The sequence below is a fragment of the Halichoeres trimaculatus genome, unplaced genomic scaffold (genome assembly GCF_033239565.1).
Source record: "Halichoeres trimaculatus isolate MK-OKI-2021-1 unplaced genomic scaffold, fHalTri1.1 fHalTri1_scaffold_9, whole genome shotgun sequence".
NCBI lineage: Eukaryota > Metazoa > Chordata > Actinopteri > Labriformes > Labridae > Halichoeres > Halichoeres trimaculatus.
In genome coordinates, this window is record NW_027437188.1 from 14593092 (window position 1) to 14608991 (window position 15900).

Below are 15900 nucleotides of genomic sequence, written 5' to 3' on the forward strand. Positions count from 1 at the left end.
TAAAAAGTCATGACTGGATCCAAAGTAAGGCTACCTGTCCTAGGAACCATAGCCCCCAAGCAGTGACCCCTGTTTTACTTCTGTATGAAAGAAAAAGAGACATGAGTTTTCAGTTTTCTGACTTTATTACATTGAGTGTGAACACATGACAGAAGTAAACACAATCTTTTCCCGGCTGTCTTTCATACTACCACCTCTCAGTTATGTCAATCAAACATCAATAATCCTAGAGTTTGTGATATTAACTTCAAAGGTTAAATGATGTATGTGTGCATGGAGGTACTGTACATTTATATTAACAATGTAGAGCAATATATATATAAACACAGAAAGAGATGTGGAAAAATATTTTTTTTCCAAAAGTCAGCTTGCAGTGATGAATAAACAAAAAACTGAGAAAAGTGCTGTTTCCCTTACAAAACAAAAAAATTAAAAATTGAGTTCACAAGGTAACCTTTTTGAAGGTACGGCTGAAGCCTCAAACATAAAAAAATGAGTTTCTTTCCTGATCTCTCAGCAAATTGCAACCAGCTTGTTTTTTATCAAGACTTCAGTGAAAACGTCAAGTACTCCATCACAGTGACGTGATTATTTCAAATAAAGTCAAAAAAGGTAAGACGAGCAGCTGAGAGATGCTGATTGATGGCCCCAAACTGAGCAGAAGACTATTATTGCTGTCTTGTAGTCTGAGACCATAAGGCTAAAATCATTTACACAACCAGAGAAACTGATTATGAACGTGAAGCATTTTGAATATATCTACTTATTGGAAAGCATACAGGCAAAAAACTGATTTATTCACAAATCATCAAATTCCAGCATTTTTCTGATCAGTTTTCCAAAAGATCTCAGTGTCCCTATCAACAATATTTACTCCATTTTAGTAAACAAGAAATAAAAATAGGTCTTTATTTTTAGACTCAGCCGGTCTGCACATGGGCATGTAGACTGATAGCACTCACAACCACACAAACATACAAAATAGCCCTGAAAAAAAGGAGAAAACACACACACACACACTTCAGCCCCACTCTCTCTACTTGCTGGGCCCCTTGCTGTCACTGTCCTCACCGTCATGATGTCTGCTGTCATGGGAGCTACGATACCCTCTGTTTTCTCGCCTCTCTCTGCACTCCCGGCACTCGTCCTCATCCTCTCCCTCCTCCTCATCGTGGATGATCTCCACCTCCAGGCGTCCAATGTAGAGAGATACCGCACAGAGCCAGAAGAGGGCAACACTGCCCACTGCTGTGCTCTGAAGCAGCAAAGCAGGTACAGACAGCAGCATCAACCTCCGCAGGGTGAAGAGGCTTCCAATGTATGTAGCAACACCAAATGAAACGCAAACACCACCCAGAATGAAGAAGGCTGGGGAAAAACAGCACACATAGTTATTTCAGACATACTTACTTTGTTTAAATCAGATTTTTTTTATGAGTTACAGGTAAAACTGCAGTTTTCTAAATGAACAAAACTTCTAAAGGACTTTAAAAGAAATAAGCCTTTCTCTTTGCTGCCTTCAATCGATCTCTAACAGGCGTTACATGTAAGAGTAAGGTTATTTTGCTTTACTTCTGACATCATTAATATGACCCTCAGGATATTAGTTATGACTCCTTTCTTTTTGCTTTTTATTTAGTTGGGATTTCAGTCGGTAGCAAAAATCCTTGGGCAATAATTCATACAATAAAATCTATTGCAAGTTTTTCTTGGTAACTGATGGATTTAAGCACAAAAAGACAAGAGGTATTTTGATCCATTTGGATAATAAAAAGTTTAAAAACACTTATTGTGACTTTGTTGACACCATTTTTTAAAACCTTTTCTAGGTTCTTTTTTTAACAATCACTAGTTTGAAGGACTACGACAATGAGTGAATTTAAATCATAAGCTCTAGTTAACAGTCATACAAATTAGTCTGACATGCAGTGATAATGCATATAAAACAGAGCTGGTCTTTACCATATCCTGCTTCTCGCCCCACTTCACTCTGGACAAAAGCAATCACACCAATCCCAGTCGCCAGCAGACCGTTCCTGAACCATGAGAGAAATCCTGCAAAAATATTCAGAGGCAAACATAAACAGCTGCTGTGGCTCTCTCTTAAGCTACACAAGCCTGCTTTATTGTAGTGCAGCTCCAGCTGTAAGAAATCGTAAAACTCTGAATTTTAGCAGCCCCTTCAAGAGAACCCTCAGGAAAGTATGTCCAAAACGCAGTGTGTTTTTCAGGGCGGTGTCTTTGGACATTGTAATCTTTCAGCACTTCATCACACTCGTTGCAGAGCAAACACATTGGTTTGGTTTTTGGACTTTGTGGTGACCCAGGATTAAACTGAAGAGTTTCCTAGCTGATTTTTTGTTTTACGGTAGACAGAGACATGCTATTTTCACCTACATAAGACTGCTAATGCTCAATGACACAATTTATTGGGTTAGTCGTTTTTTTTTTTTTCAAAACACTACACAGTTCTCTGCATGTTTTCTCTTTTCACAAGGAACACACTGACATTCAAAATTCTGAAGTTTATATCCCTAATATGCACACAGACTCGTCACATGGGCAAAAACCTGTCACACATTTTTACATTTAGGGATCAGAGCATTAGCATAAAAGGGCAACAGGTGAGCATTTCTGTTTTGGAGCAATGCATGCCAATATTGGAGATAGATGCAATAGATACCTCTTCTCCAAGCTATGGAAGACATATGTAGAGATATAGCAATTGATGCTTGTCATAGCTGGATTCGCCATGCAAGGCATTACTTCCTCTGCTGCTTGGCCATGGAAAACATTGCTTGTGATGAGAATGAGGTGCAGTGGCCAGGTCAAAACAGAGGAGACAATGCAGCATTCTTTTTTTTATACCATAACTGTTTACAGTTAATAACTCTATTGTATTGCCACTGTATGACTGTATGTGCAACTTTGTGTTGGTTGGGATGTACATGTGTACTGTGTACATTGTTTTTGTAAAAAAAACAAACTGTTTTTGTTAGCCTGTACTTGTGTGTAAAGAGTATTAAAACAATATACTAAAATATTTTCCAACACATTCATGTCTGTACTGTCTGTAGTAAGTGTGACACTGAATATGATAAATGAAGTGTTTTCCATTCATCATAGTGTTTAACACTGAGCACAGCTAGGGATGGGTACCATATTAGGTACTTTTATAGGTACCAACCAAATTCTCTCAAAATTACTGGGTACCAATTCACATAAAATCAAAAGGTACCATGTTTCGGTACCTAAATGCATCCTTGTGACTGAGAGGAAGTGGAAGAGTAGGCAATTTTCCATACTGGATATGCATTGCAAGGTTATATATACTACTACTATACTATACTAGAGTAATTAAGTTAAATTGAAAAAATAAATACCTTTTATTATCAAAAAAATTAATATTTTTACCACATAAACACAAAGAAGTACAAAAAATTGGCACCATTGAGTACCGATACCAGGCATTGGTACTGTATGGTTTCAAATGTGAATAGTATCCATCCCTAAGCTCAGCAGCGTTCAACTGGTTCTAAATGTCTGTTCATGTGGTGGTTTGTGTGTTATTTGAAAATGAAACACCGTATTGGGAAAAAGTAACTTTTTTTGAATGTTAAGTTTAATTTTGCAGGGGGATTCAGGGCTTTTGTTCATTGCATGTGTGTGTTTTTGATTTGTAGGTAGAGTTCTGAGAGTATGAGGCATGCTTTCACAAAGTGTATGTAAGCAACTGAGAAACACTGTGAGTTCTTCAATATGTGCTTTTCTTACTTTTGTGTAGTGATGTGTAAAAGCAAAACATGTCCAGTTTGATTTTATATTATTCTGTGCTGTCCTGTGTCTTCATGTGAGCTAAGAGATGTTATCTTCATGGTCTCTAACTGATGTGGATTTTTTAGTCCATCTCCTAAAACCATTCCTCAACAGTAAAAGAGTGCATGACAGATATTCAATGGTTAGTTTACTTCCTGGTGCTTTTTAAAAGCAGATATGATCCAATAATCTGGCCTAACTTCCTTATACAGATTGAAATCATCCAGATATTTTAGACCTGTCTGACCAATCTAATTTGACCTGCCCCTGCTTAACATTTCTTAAACGTAGATGTTTATTGATCTTGTGAAAATAATGACTCTTCTTCAATGTAAAAGCAGGCTCAACACCGTGCTTCACGTTTAATATGACCAAAAGGTGTTTTTGTGGCATGGGTTCAGTGATAGTACCTGTCTCGTGGGATTTTCTCAGCATCTGAAGAAGGGAAAGAAGACAATTTGGTCAATCAACATCGTAGTTGTTCGTTATTCTCAAACTAATGCATTCACAATGGATTTATGTTGATTTTGGTAAAGAAAAGAAACAGAAAGTATGGAGCTAAAGCAAGCAGCTTTGGGGTTTGAAACAAAGTTCTCCAATCGTCTAATTAAATATGCATTTCCTCTTAACCTGAACCTACTAAAGCGTCCGCCTTGTCCAGATCTGTGAGCTGATACTGCTGCTCCGGTCCCCGGCTCTTCCCCCACGGTCCCTTCTCCCCGACCCGCAGCCGGGACGAGCCATGCAGTCTCTTCCTCAGCGGAGCTCCGGCGAAGGGAGGCCGGAGCAGCTTCACTGTCCGGGCAAAGAGACACGCGGCCTGCGGTAACTGCCTCCTCATGAACACGTTCAGGAAAGCCATCACATCCCTGTAGTCCCTGTAGCTAGCTCTTAACCGTACAGGAGGTAGAATGAGAAGCACAACACGACCCGTGCGTGCCCTCTGAACCTTCACCTTGGCAAACCCGGAAGAGTCGACGCCGAGAAGGCAAGCAGTATGACAACAGCGCCACCCTGCGACGAAACAAACCACTGCGTTAACACATTAATAGTAGTTCAGAAATGGTTTGGGTTAAATTATTTTCACAAGCTAATTTTAGCTTGGTTAAGTTTTTCTCGTAGACTGTGTCTACAGTGACATTTTCACTATAAATAAACATAAGGAAAATCTGCATTTCCATTTCCCCACCGCAAGATGGCGTCAGAATACAAGGCTACCGGTAAACATTATACTGCATGTCAATTTCTATTGCAATGACTACTTTCTATTTTAGTTTGTTGTTGGCATCTTCAGTAATTTTAAATTCAGGAAACTCACATGCGGAACATAAGTGTAACAATTTGGACGTTAAAATGCACTCAGTGTGAGAGACATTTATTTCTGAGAGCAATTTTTATCCATACCTGTGTTGTGAAGCATGCTTAATTGAATGTAATTAAGCCTGAAGGTCCAAGGGCAAAACAGCTGCTGTTTACTGGTTTGTTTTATTAGATGGTTGAGAATACTGGTGTTTGTCTGTGCTTTATGTACGTTTGGCATTCCAGTTTGCATTGTGTGCATTTTTTATTATAATTGCTTTTATAAATAGAAGGAAATATCACAATTTTAAATAAAGTACAAACTGAGATAAACGCATCACGAAACATGTTTTATAATATGTATTGGGTTTATCTATTACTAACCTGAAAAACACTTTCTTACAGCTCAATGAAACTCCTGATAGAGCAAGCTGTGGATGTAAAGCCACATTTCACATCCACAGAAGATAGTTCCTAGCTATTATGATTAGCTATGTTACAAAATTGGAAGAACATCCTGCTTTAAACTAATTGACTCTAAATGTTAGAATCACTGAGTAAATGCTGTTTAAGCAGTAGTAATTGTTTATTCATATCGTTTTAATGATGGATCATTTTACATGGACAGAAAAGATTTTAAAAAATAAAATCTTAATTCACTTCTATTCCTACAGTACAGTACAGTACAGTCCTGCACAGTACGTACAGTCTCCTGTTCAAAATCTATTCACTTTGCCTTTCCACAATCTGTCAGAGCTGGTCAGTCTCAGTAAAAATATGTTGATTCACTTAACTTAACCATAAACGGCGGTTTGTAGTTCACAAAATTTTAAAAATGCCAGATGTGCAGGCAATAATTTCCAATGAATGGGATTAAATATACATATAGTGCATAAGAACATACTGTTTTTTGTTATTTTCTCTGCAATGTATGTCAAATTGCACTTCAATACTGTAAGGTCACATGCAGAGAGATCTGCATCCCCAGTTAGGATGAGTGGACAGCCTCTTCCTAAGGCTCTTTGTCTTTTTAACCCCGCTGGGACTGGAGGAGAAACCCCGCCTGTCATACCTGATTGTCTGGGGTGAGGAGCAGAAAAAGCTGCACAGGGGGATGTGTGTGTGTGTGTGTGTGTGTGTGTGTGTGTGTGTGTGTGTGTGTGTGTGTGTGTGTGTGTGTCTTTTACACATAGCCAAGTCTTTGATGTGATGTGACATAATTGCTCTTGTGCTACTGTCTCTAAAACAATAGTAATGTTTGTATGCACAGATATTTATGCTCATATATGAACACAAACCCTTTAAGCCTCAAACAGCATAAATACAAGTATATTTTCTGATATCCTGGAATTGCCAGAGTTTGATATGTGTTTCTTTGAATATGCTTAAAGTGTTTGAGTGTGTGTTGTTATCATTTTGCAGTGAGTAAGTATTACTGTGGTACATTTACACACTTGTTTATCTAGAACAAAACCATGTCATTCCAAATTCTCAGGGAGCCAGTGGTGTGCGGTCAGAGGGGAGCAAGGGAGACAGTGCCCCCCCTTAGCTAATAAGACAAAAAATTATAATAATAATAATAACAAACAAAAGAAAACTTTTTTTTTATGGTTTTTCACAATTTAACTTCATAAAAAAATCAAACTTAACATTTGTTGTTTTTATAGGATATGGATTAGGTATGTTGGCTGGCGTGTCAGATAATTTGCAATGCCACAGCATGAATGCAAGAGAATAAACATGAATGCAAAAGCTACAACACAAATGCAAAAGCCACAACAAGAATGCGGGAGCAAAAACACAAATGCAAAAGCAACAACATCAATGTCGGTGGTATTTCAGTATCAGAATCATAAATACTGTATTAATTCCTTCAAACAGTGTTAAAAAATACAGAATGCCAGACACCAGATCCACTCCATCAGTGGTGTCAATCTTCATTCATTTAGGAAAAAAAATGAATGAAGATTGGATCATTTTTTATGATCAATATCACTGACACTTCTGGTGTTTTCCTGGTGTAATGTCCTGCTAGTGCTCATCTACCAACTCCAACCTCACCAGGCAGAGCAAACATAATCTCACTCATTATTTTACTGACGGACTCAAGTTTGAACAGACCACTGCAGAATAACTGCTGTTTACGGTTTGGAATGAACATTATCACAAACAACTTCACCTGCATTTCACTCTGTGCTCCATCACCCAAGCTTTTAGCTTTCTTTTGCTCTTCTGTCCTGTCTTTTTTGCTAAAGCAGCCCTAGTGTTCACCATTTCTACAAACTACATACATGGCATCATTGTCATTTCAGAAAAGGACAGATCTTTTTTCTTATTGCAAAACTTTGCAGCGTATCATGGACTTTGCCATAGAAGAATTTGCTGGGTCATCCAGGGATCCTGAGAAACAGCATTCAGAAATAACATTTTAGCACCAATAATCTCATTTTAAATAGTAGATTATAAACAGGCAAATATATAAAAGTGGGACTTTGTCATCTTCACTCATGAAGTCCTTTACTGGGCCTCTTACTGATTTTTAATATAGAAAATCGATGCTTCCACATACTAAATGATAGCTCAAGACCCCACATTCAACAACCACTGGCGGTTGCAAAATAAGCGTTAAATAGCTTAAAATCATCCAGTGTGTTGGCAGTCTGAGGCTTGTATAATGATCATACAAAGCACAAATACAAATTGTGTGCAGCGTCTTCCTATCTCCCATGGGAACAGCTGGCTTTGAGGAAAGTGAGCTCAGAGGTCAGATTGTCAGGTTTGCTGTGTAAATCTTTGTCACTTCATTCCAGCTATTGGTTGCACCAACACGTTAGCTGTTAACATGCTAACGGTTAGCACTACCTGAATGAGCATGTTGGGCTGGAGTGGCATTTGATGGGGAACCCCTTCCCTCTTGCATCATCGGGTATCCCCCTGAAGGAGCAAGTTATTTGTGCAGTTTATCTGAGTAACACAACACTTTGTGGTGTTTGAACACGCATGAATTAAGCGAGTAAATTATTTCATTCCAATTCAGCGTGAACACCAGCATTACTATTATTATTGAGGAAAATAAAACAGTTTCAATTTGCTAAACGCATTGCATGGGTTTCCAAAAAATGAAAAAGTCTATGAGTTTTAACATAAGAAATGTTGTAAGGTACAAAATCATCCTCACCATAAATATAACAAAATACTGGCATTAGCTCCAAGAAAAGGGAGAAAGATGAGTGCTGCCCAGTCTGAGTGCTGGAGGCTTTTGAAAAACCTCAAATCAGCAAGAGACAGTTTCAAAGCAAAATGAATTAATGGCTGAATTCATCACTCTTGTCGGTCAAACTCTTTCTGTGGTAAAAGACCAAATATATCACTGGCTTATGGTAATCTTGAACCTTCTGATGCCATTCTTTGCAGACCCTGCCTGGGCAGTTGGATGAGGTTTACCAACATATTTACACTGATTGGCAATGTCATTGACACAAGTTTCACCATGGGCATGTGGACCGCTGACTTAAACTGCCAAGTCTGATGGCATACAAAAACATCATTGCAGACATAAGAGTGCTCTGACTCACATATAATAACCCCAATCTATGTAGATCAAGTACAGGCAATGAAACAAAATAAAAGAGTGTACAGTACGCTAAGATACAACACGGGCTATATGGACAAGGCAATGAAAGGGTGTGGTGTGGTATGAAAGCTTGGGCTGTAGGCACACACTCTACAGCTTGTAAAAACACTATAAAACAGTTGGAGAGCAAAAACTTCTCTCTTTTTTGTCTTATCAAAAGTGGTCTTAGTTTAAACCCTGTTTTTACCACATGTATATTTATTTTCTCAGGTATGGTAAATGGAATTGTACTCATATAGTGCTTTTCTAGTTTGTCAGACCACTCAGGGCACTTTTACACAGCTAATCACATTCACCCAATAACACAGCTTTCAATTACTAATGACAAAAGCAGCTTTAGTAAGAGACCACCAGTAGCTGATCTAATTCATAAACATACCACTGACCAACAGTGGGAGCTATTTAGAATTCAGTGTCTTGTGTAATGTTAGTGAATCCTGGTTATGTCCTGCCAGCGCTCATCTACCAAGCAGAGCTAACGTAACCTCACTCTTCATTTTATTGATTGACTCTCAAGTTTGAACACACAGCATAACTGCTGCATGTGGGTTGTTTAGTTCCTGTTTTAGCCCTTAGCTTATGCTTAAGCCTTTAGCTTGTGCGTTTTTACCCCCTTGTTTAGCTCTCTCCTGCTCTTCTGTCCTTTTTCTGTCTGACAGTTAGGCTCCACTTTCCATCATCACTAAAAAATTAACCGCAGAAATCATTTTCAGCAGAGAAAAACGCAGATTTCTCTTCTTATTAATGAACTTCATAAGTCAGTGTGGTGTTATCATAGAGATTTAAACATGCTATGAATCAATCTGGTCCTGCTCAACCTGATCGGGGAGTTAAGAAGTAGCATTTCAAAATAACCTATATTAGTGCTGATAATTTCATTTTAAAGTGTGGGTTACGATCAGGCATATATCTAGAAGAGAGACTTTTTTAGATCACTTAGAAACTCCTCACAGCCCCTTTAAACTAACTCTGGTATAATGCATCAAATGGTAGTATTTATGTTTAAAGGGGACATATCATGCTTGTTTCTCCTTTTCACTATGCCAGACTAGGATGCCTGTAAAGCATTTCTGCCCTCAGTACAAGTCATTTAGTTTCTTCATTGCCCCACAATAGCATGCTCAATATCCTCAGTTTAGGCCATTCTGAAGATCTCGTTGAAACGCTTCGTTTCCAGAATGACCTCCAGTAACCTCGCAACGTCACAGCCCTTTGTGCTCTGATTGGTCAGTTCTATCAGAGGGGCGGAGGGGGTAGAGCCAGGGGGCGGTTTTTGCAGCATGGCAGTATTTATAAAATCGCCACACTGAATGGAGCAGACCGAGCGAGTTTGCTGTTTGCCAAAACTTCACCGTAAGGCATTGATAGAACTCATAAAATGGCAGAGTGTAGGATACGTCCTTTTGTATTGGACCCCGAGTCAGACCCGGACGGTTCTGCAGCTCAGGAGGAAGAAAATCCACCTCGACACAGATCATCTCAGGACACTTCAGTGTGGTGAGACAAACCGGTACTGTAACATGTATAGTTTATACGTGGAAATATAGGCAGACTTCACCAATAAACTATTTCTAGAACAGGGCTCCATCCTGCTCCTTCACTTTTCTCTGTCTGTTTTATCCATCATGCTGAAAGTGTAGTCTAAAGATCGCCTCTACCGTCAGTTCGTCACTACGTTATTACCGCCGTTATACTCGGCTCTTGGTGGGTGTATCCCTCGGTGGCGGTTGTGTGACTAACTGACATCACGGAGGAGGAGCTGCTTTATCAGATTACTCCAATAAAAATAAAGGATCCTCGTGTCGTCATGAAGGTCGAAATCTCGAAGCCAAATGTCAATGACTTATTTTCAGAGGCATCAAATCTCGTTCTAGGATATCAGAAAAAATACAATATCTCACTTTCTGAAAATTCAGGGGGTGTAAGGTCTTGTTTTCAACTTTATTATTTTATATGTAAGTACTAATACACGGATCAGCATGATATGTCCACTTTAATGTAGTTCATGGTCCTCTTATAAAAAAATCAAATAGAACCTAGAACGGTATAATCGTGCTTCCAGATGTGAGCATTTCCATTATAAAGAACTTCATAAATAATCATGTTGCCATAATATCACAGCATTACAATTAGTAGCTAGCTACATATTTCGTTGTTGATTCAAATTAACTTGGTGACAACCACGGGCCTTTTTTGGATGAAAAGGTGCTATATTATTTTGAAAAAACATGACAACAATTCTGATACAGCAGAATTGTCCACCTTTTCAGTAGCTTAAAAAAAGCATATATACTTTGCATGATATAATTTACTGTTTTTATGCTAAATTGTAAGCTGGTGCAAACCTTTTGCAGACAGAAAATTCCTTTATATCTCTGTGAGCTATTTTAAGGAAGGCTAGCTGTACAGTTGATCCTCATATTCCCCTGCCTCACTAACTCTTTTACTCTGTGTCCTCACTTTCCTCTTCTTGGATTACATTGCTGCAGTTTTACTCAACAAACCTCTTTCTCCATCACCATGTGTACTTCTATGTACTTTTAGTCACCATCAAGTGTGAGGGAGTGAGGGACAGTCTTAAGTTCTTGACTGAAAACACTTTGCAGAACTTCGACAATTGCAATCATCTTCTCACATTTTCATATTTAAATCTATTTGTGTTTTGCATTTCTCTTTGGTGTTGAATTTAAGACTGATGCATTGCTGGTGTGTGCCACATACTGTCAAATTTGGCTTTCATAAGGCTAATTTCTCCATCAGGTGTCACTGAATCACACTAGCTCAAATCTGCCCCCACTCACATCCTGTGTCTATTTTTTTAGAGCTAGAAAATTTTTTTTATGATACTTAATGGCTAAAGTCAGTTTTTGAAGAGGTCAGCTGTTGTGCATTATATTTTTTATTTTGTGTTGTCATACATCTGCAAAAGCAAATGTTTTGCATCTTGCATGCATGCTAAATGTACAACACTTTGAACATTTGTTATTGATTTGCATTAGCTAATTAGCAGACTGGATGTTTATGCTATGGGACAAAAAATAACCTACATGCACACAGTGTAAGCCAGAGCAAAACAGTGGAATCTGTTAAAGTTATTTTGGCCTTTTTGAACATAAGACACCACAGCTAAACACACAATAGGCAAGTCTACTAATAAGCTTCCACTGTCTGTTAACTCTTTTTTATCCTCTGTGCTCGATTCCTGTGGTGTCAACAGAATAGAGGACAGAGAGAGATAGAGGGGAGGAGGAGGAGGAGGAGAAGGAGGAGATGTGTATACGTGCAGAGCTGCACTAGTCAGTGCTACACAGTCTGGGGGATTCCAGCCAGCTGCGTTGGGAGCAGTGACCTTGGCAGAAAGAACACTGTTTTTCACTCCCTGGGACAAACAAGTGTTGGATACGAGTGTCAAATGGTTAGCAGACAAATGATTAATTGATTTTAATTAAAGGTAAACCACTAAAAGTCAATAAATTGCAGTAATACACCTTTGAAACGACTAAGAATTTGTTTTGCACATGTACATTTTCTCTTTCTATAAACCTTGTAATCATTTATTTATTACATGAACCATGCTTTGTAAGTCGTTTGAGGTTAAATACCATACTGTACAAACCCTACAGGATACAGGATGGGGAGCTGTTTAGGTTATTTAATATTGCAGGTGTGTGAGAGTGTGTGTTACCACACTTGTTTTTTCCTTTAATTATGGTTCCCTCTGATCTCCTGGTACACAGGAGCCTGGATTTATTTTCAGGCCATTTGTTTCTTTTGTTCTTTTTTTCCCCCTTCATGTCAAAGACATTGTTGGAGCCTATATCTCACACTAATGATTAGAACATGTGTGTGCTTGCATGCTACAGTTATATCACCATCTTTAAGTCTGCTGGAATCACGTCCATGCCAAGCTTTATGTCACACAGTTAATTTGTAGGCTGTTAAAACTCTGTCATGGCCATTCCAGGAGCCTAGTGCTGATCCCCCTCTATAATCAAGGCCAAACAATGAGTCATCGGTTTTACAGGAATATCTGACAACACTGGTGGTTGCTTGGCAGAGGCTAAACTTGAGGGTTTGTGTTATTTTTTATCAGCTGTGCTCTCCAAGTAGACTCTTTGTCTTGTAAGTAAACCCGTTCAAACAAACCTTATTCCTGTCAGCTCAATGCCTGTCCCTACTTCTTCACCAGTTATCAGGGTCAACCTTTAGGGCACAGCTAAACTTCCTTGTCAAATCTGGTTTCCCTCAGATCAGTCACAGTTAAAATGTGTCACATCTCAGAATCTGCCTGAGTTTAGCACAAAGCATGTTGCATATCGTTGAGCTACAAGGATACGACACAATCAGCTTTCACCTGCACAGTCATTACAGTCGCCTGTGTCTTCATGTGCAACTTTGAATCACATGACATTACAGTGTCATTCACCTTAATATATTCAGTTAATACAGCTGTGTAAACTGTCATAAGTACAGTTGAAGTTACATTATTATTTGATGTCAGACTACGAACTGTTCTTTACATAGCCGAGTTCAATGACTGAACGAGCATGTTGTCACACACAATTGATCCAAAGCCAAATGACTGTTATAAACCTCAATGTCTTTCACCCCATAGACGTATTCTGACTTTTCTCCTATTCTTCACTTATATTAACTCCTGTAGCTCATAACATTAAACATAAACTTAATTTCTGTTCACATGTTTCCAAATTTGAGAGTGAGAAAAGCATGATTGTACACAATTCTTTTGAGTTTGATTATGTACGGACTGAATAAGATTTAGATTGGAAGTTCAAATTTAAAGCATTTGATAACATTGCAAGCCAAGTGACTGTCTTACTGTCTTTTGTGCCATTTTTGAGGACATTGCTTACATTCCTACTGTATGAAATATATTTGAGATGTATTTTTTTATTTTGGATTATGGATTTGCACATGGGGTGGCCAGTCAGTTTGTACTCCCTCTGCTCTGGATACGCCCCTGTGTAACACCAATCTATTATAAATTTCTTTCACAGTTAAACCCCCTACACTAAATAATGCTTCAAGTTAAAGTTACATATACTACATTGAAGCCATTGCATTAGAGTGAATGCCCCTGCTACCAGCCAGTTTGCTAAGTCTATGGTACAAAGACTAGTTCACACACCTGAACAAAATTTCAAGACCAGTTGAAAGATTGCAAGAATTTACATTTTGCACTGTTGGACATCAAAAACGTTTAAAGCAGAGATTCAAAATGCAAAAATAAGAAATTTGAGCGAGACAAAAAAAACAACAATTAGACTGAAATAGGCTTTTTGGTCTCAAGACCATTTCTTCTTTTTGCATGTTAAAGCTCTACTTAGAATCTTCTTGAGATCCAGCAGTGCAAAATGTAAATTCTTGATTTTTTTTTTTTTCACCTGGTCTTAAAATTTTTACCAGGTGTGTTTTAGTGGGGGAAAGGGACAAACTTTTAGCCTGGCTTTGTCCACAAATTACAAATCTTCTCTTAAAGCGAACTCTAGAGCTCACATTATTCTTTTGTATGTAATGTGCACACAAACTGATCTGTGGAGGTCATGTTAAGGTTATATGCCTGTGCTAGGCACGGTGTCTTCCTTGAGTCTCAGTGGGTCATCTTGCAGCCTCTGAACAACAACAAGACTTCCAAAAACATGAGAATCACATCATTATTGTGTATCTAGCTTTTAGAAAGAAACCTATGAAAATATTTCCTTATGTGCAAAACTGTGTTTTTTTTCTTCACTTTTTCTTTCTTGTGGTTTCCTGAACTGGTATACTTTGACATATACAGTGTGCAGTGCTTTTAAAAATCTGCATTACTAAACTTATTTATCCAAATGAGTCAATAAATTCCATTAATTTCATGTTAACAGACTGTCAAATTACAAAGGTTTTTGGTTGGTGGGGGTCCTTTTATACCAATAATGTTAAACTCTCTTTGTGAAATATGATTTACATGCTAGTGATTTTGGCTGAATGTGCATTTACACAGACAACATAGCCCCTGGTACCCACTACACCTCATATGGCTGTTCTTTGGGTCCATGCAACAGTCAAGATGGGACTGCACTGGAAGCAACAGATGGGCGTGACATGTCAGTGTTGTGTCGATACACTCTGTCCCTAATCCCTGGGGTGAGGCACAAATTCAGCACCCTAACCCCAGGCCTGGCACTTTGTTTAACATGAACATAAAATGTAGGAAAAAGTAAGCAAACCTGGTGCAGTGACATTGGTCTCAACTGATATATCGAACTCAATCGGTCCAAATATTGACACAAAGACAACAACAGGTATCTGTCACTTATATATATATGACATCGCTATGATGTCATCTCTGTCAGCATTATTATCCTAAAGGTCAAGCAATAACAGACTCTGGTTGAACATTTAATGTGTGTTATTGAAAACTAAAACTAAGACAGCCTTGATTTACCTTGTCAGTGCTGGTGATGGTCACGTGACACTTATGTTACAGCAACCAGTCAACTGAGAACCAGTTTGTATCTTTGGAGACAATGGGAAAGATAAATCTGTAAAAAAATCAAAGAAAACAGCTTTGTTCATTTGAAATAAGAAAAACTATCCATGATCACAATATAACAATTGATATAATCTTGTTATCATGGGAATGCTACCATAGCCATACTGAGATAATTAGACTAATACATTGGCCCCGCCCTGTGCACACCACTGTTACAGATGCATGTCTGCTCAGGGCTTCCATAATTAACAAAAAAGGCTATAATCAGTAAACAACTCAACATTCTGCCTACTTAGATTAAATATTCTCCTCCTCGATATAGTTTATTGAATGTGTGTTAACAATAATACAGTCAAATAAAAATGTAGATATACTATATTTTTCTTTTTGGGATATATATTAAGTGTTCTGGTAAGAAATTGTGGGTTGTCTATATCCATAGTCCTTGTTACAGGGAAAGCCTACTGTTGTTAAAATTAGATGGTGTTTCCAAGTTTAGGGAAACAGATAATTAAAAATAGAGGGGGGGTTTTCTTTGACACTGCAGCAGCATAATTCAGTAACCCACTTAAAATGATTACCTCATTGTCTATGATAGCCCACATACCGGTGCCTGTCAACTGGAGGTCGGTGGAGTGGTCACATGGCCTGTGAGCAT

The 15900-nt window shown here is 38.3% G+C and overlaps 1 protein-coding gene across 1 annotated transcript; it reads right to left on the minus strand.

The window, feature by feature from the left end:
* Positions 1-169: 169 nt before the first annotated feature.
* tmem160 (transmembrane protein 160) lies at positions 170-4805 on the minus strand. The gene is made up of 4 exons (XM_074679193.1): positions 4457-4805; positions 4227-4251; positions 1963-2055; positions 170-1368 (listed from the first exon to the last, which is right to left on the minus strand). The coding sequence occupies exons 1-4, from the start codon at positions 4676-4678 to the stop codon at positions 1037-1039; spliced, it is 672 nt and encodes a 223-aa protein (XP_074535294.1). The 5' UTR covers positions 4679-4805; the 3' UTR covers positions 170-1036.
* Between the last annotated feature and the right edge of the window lie 11095 nt (positions 4806-15900).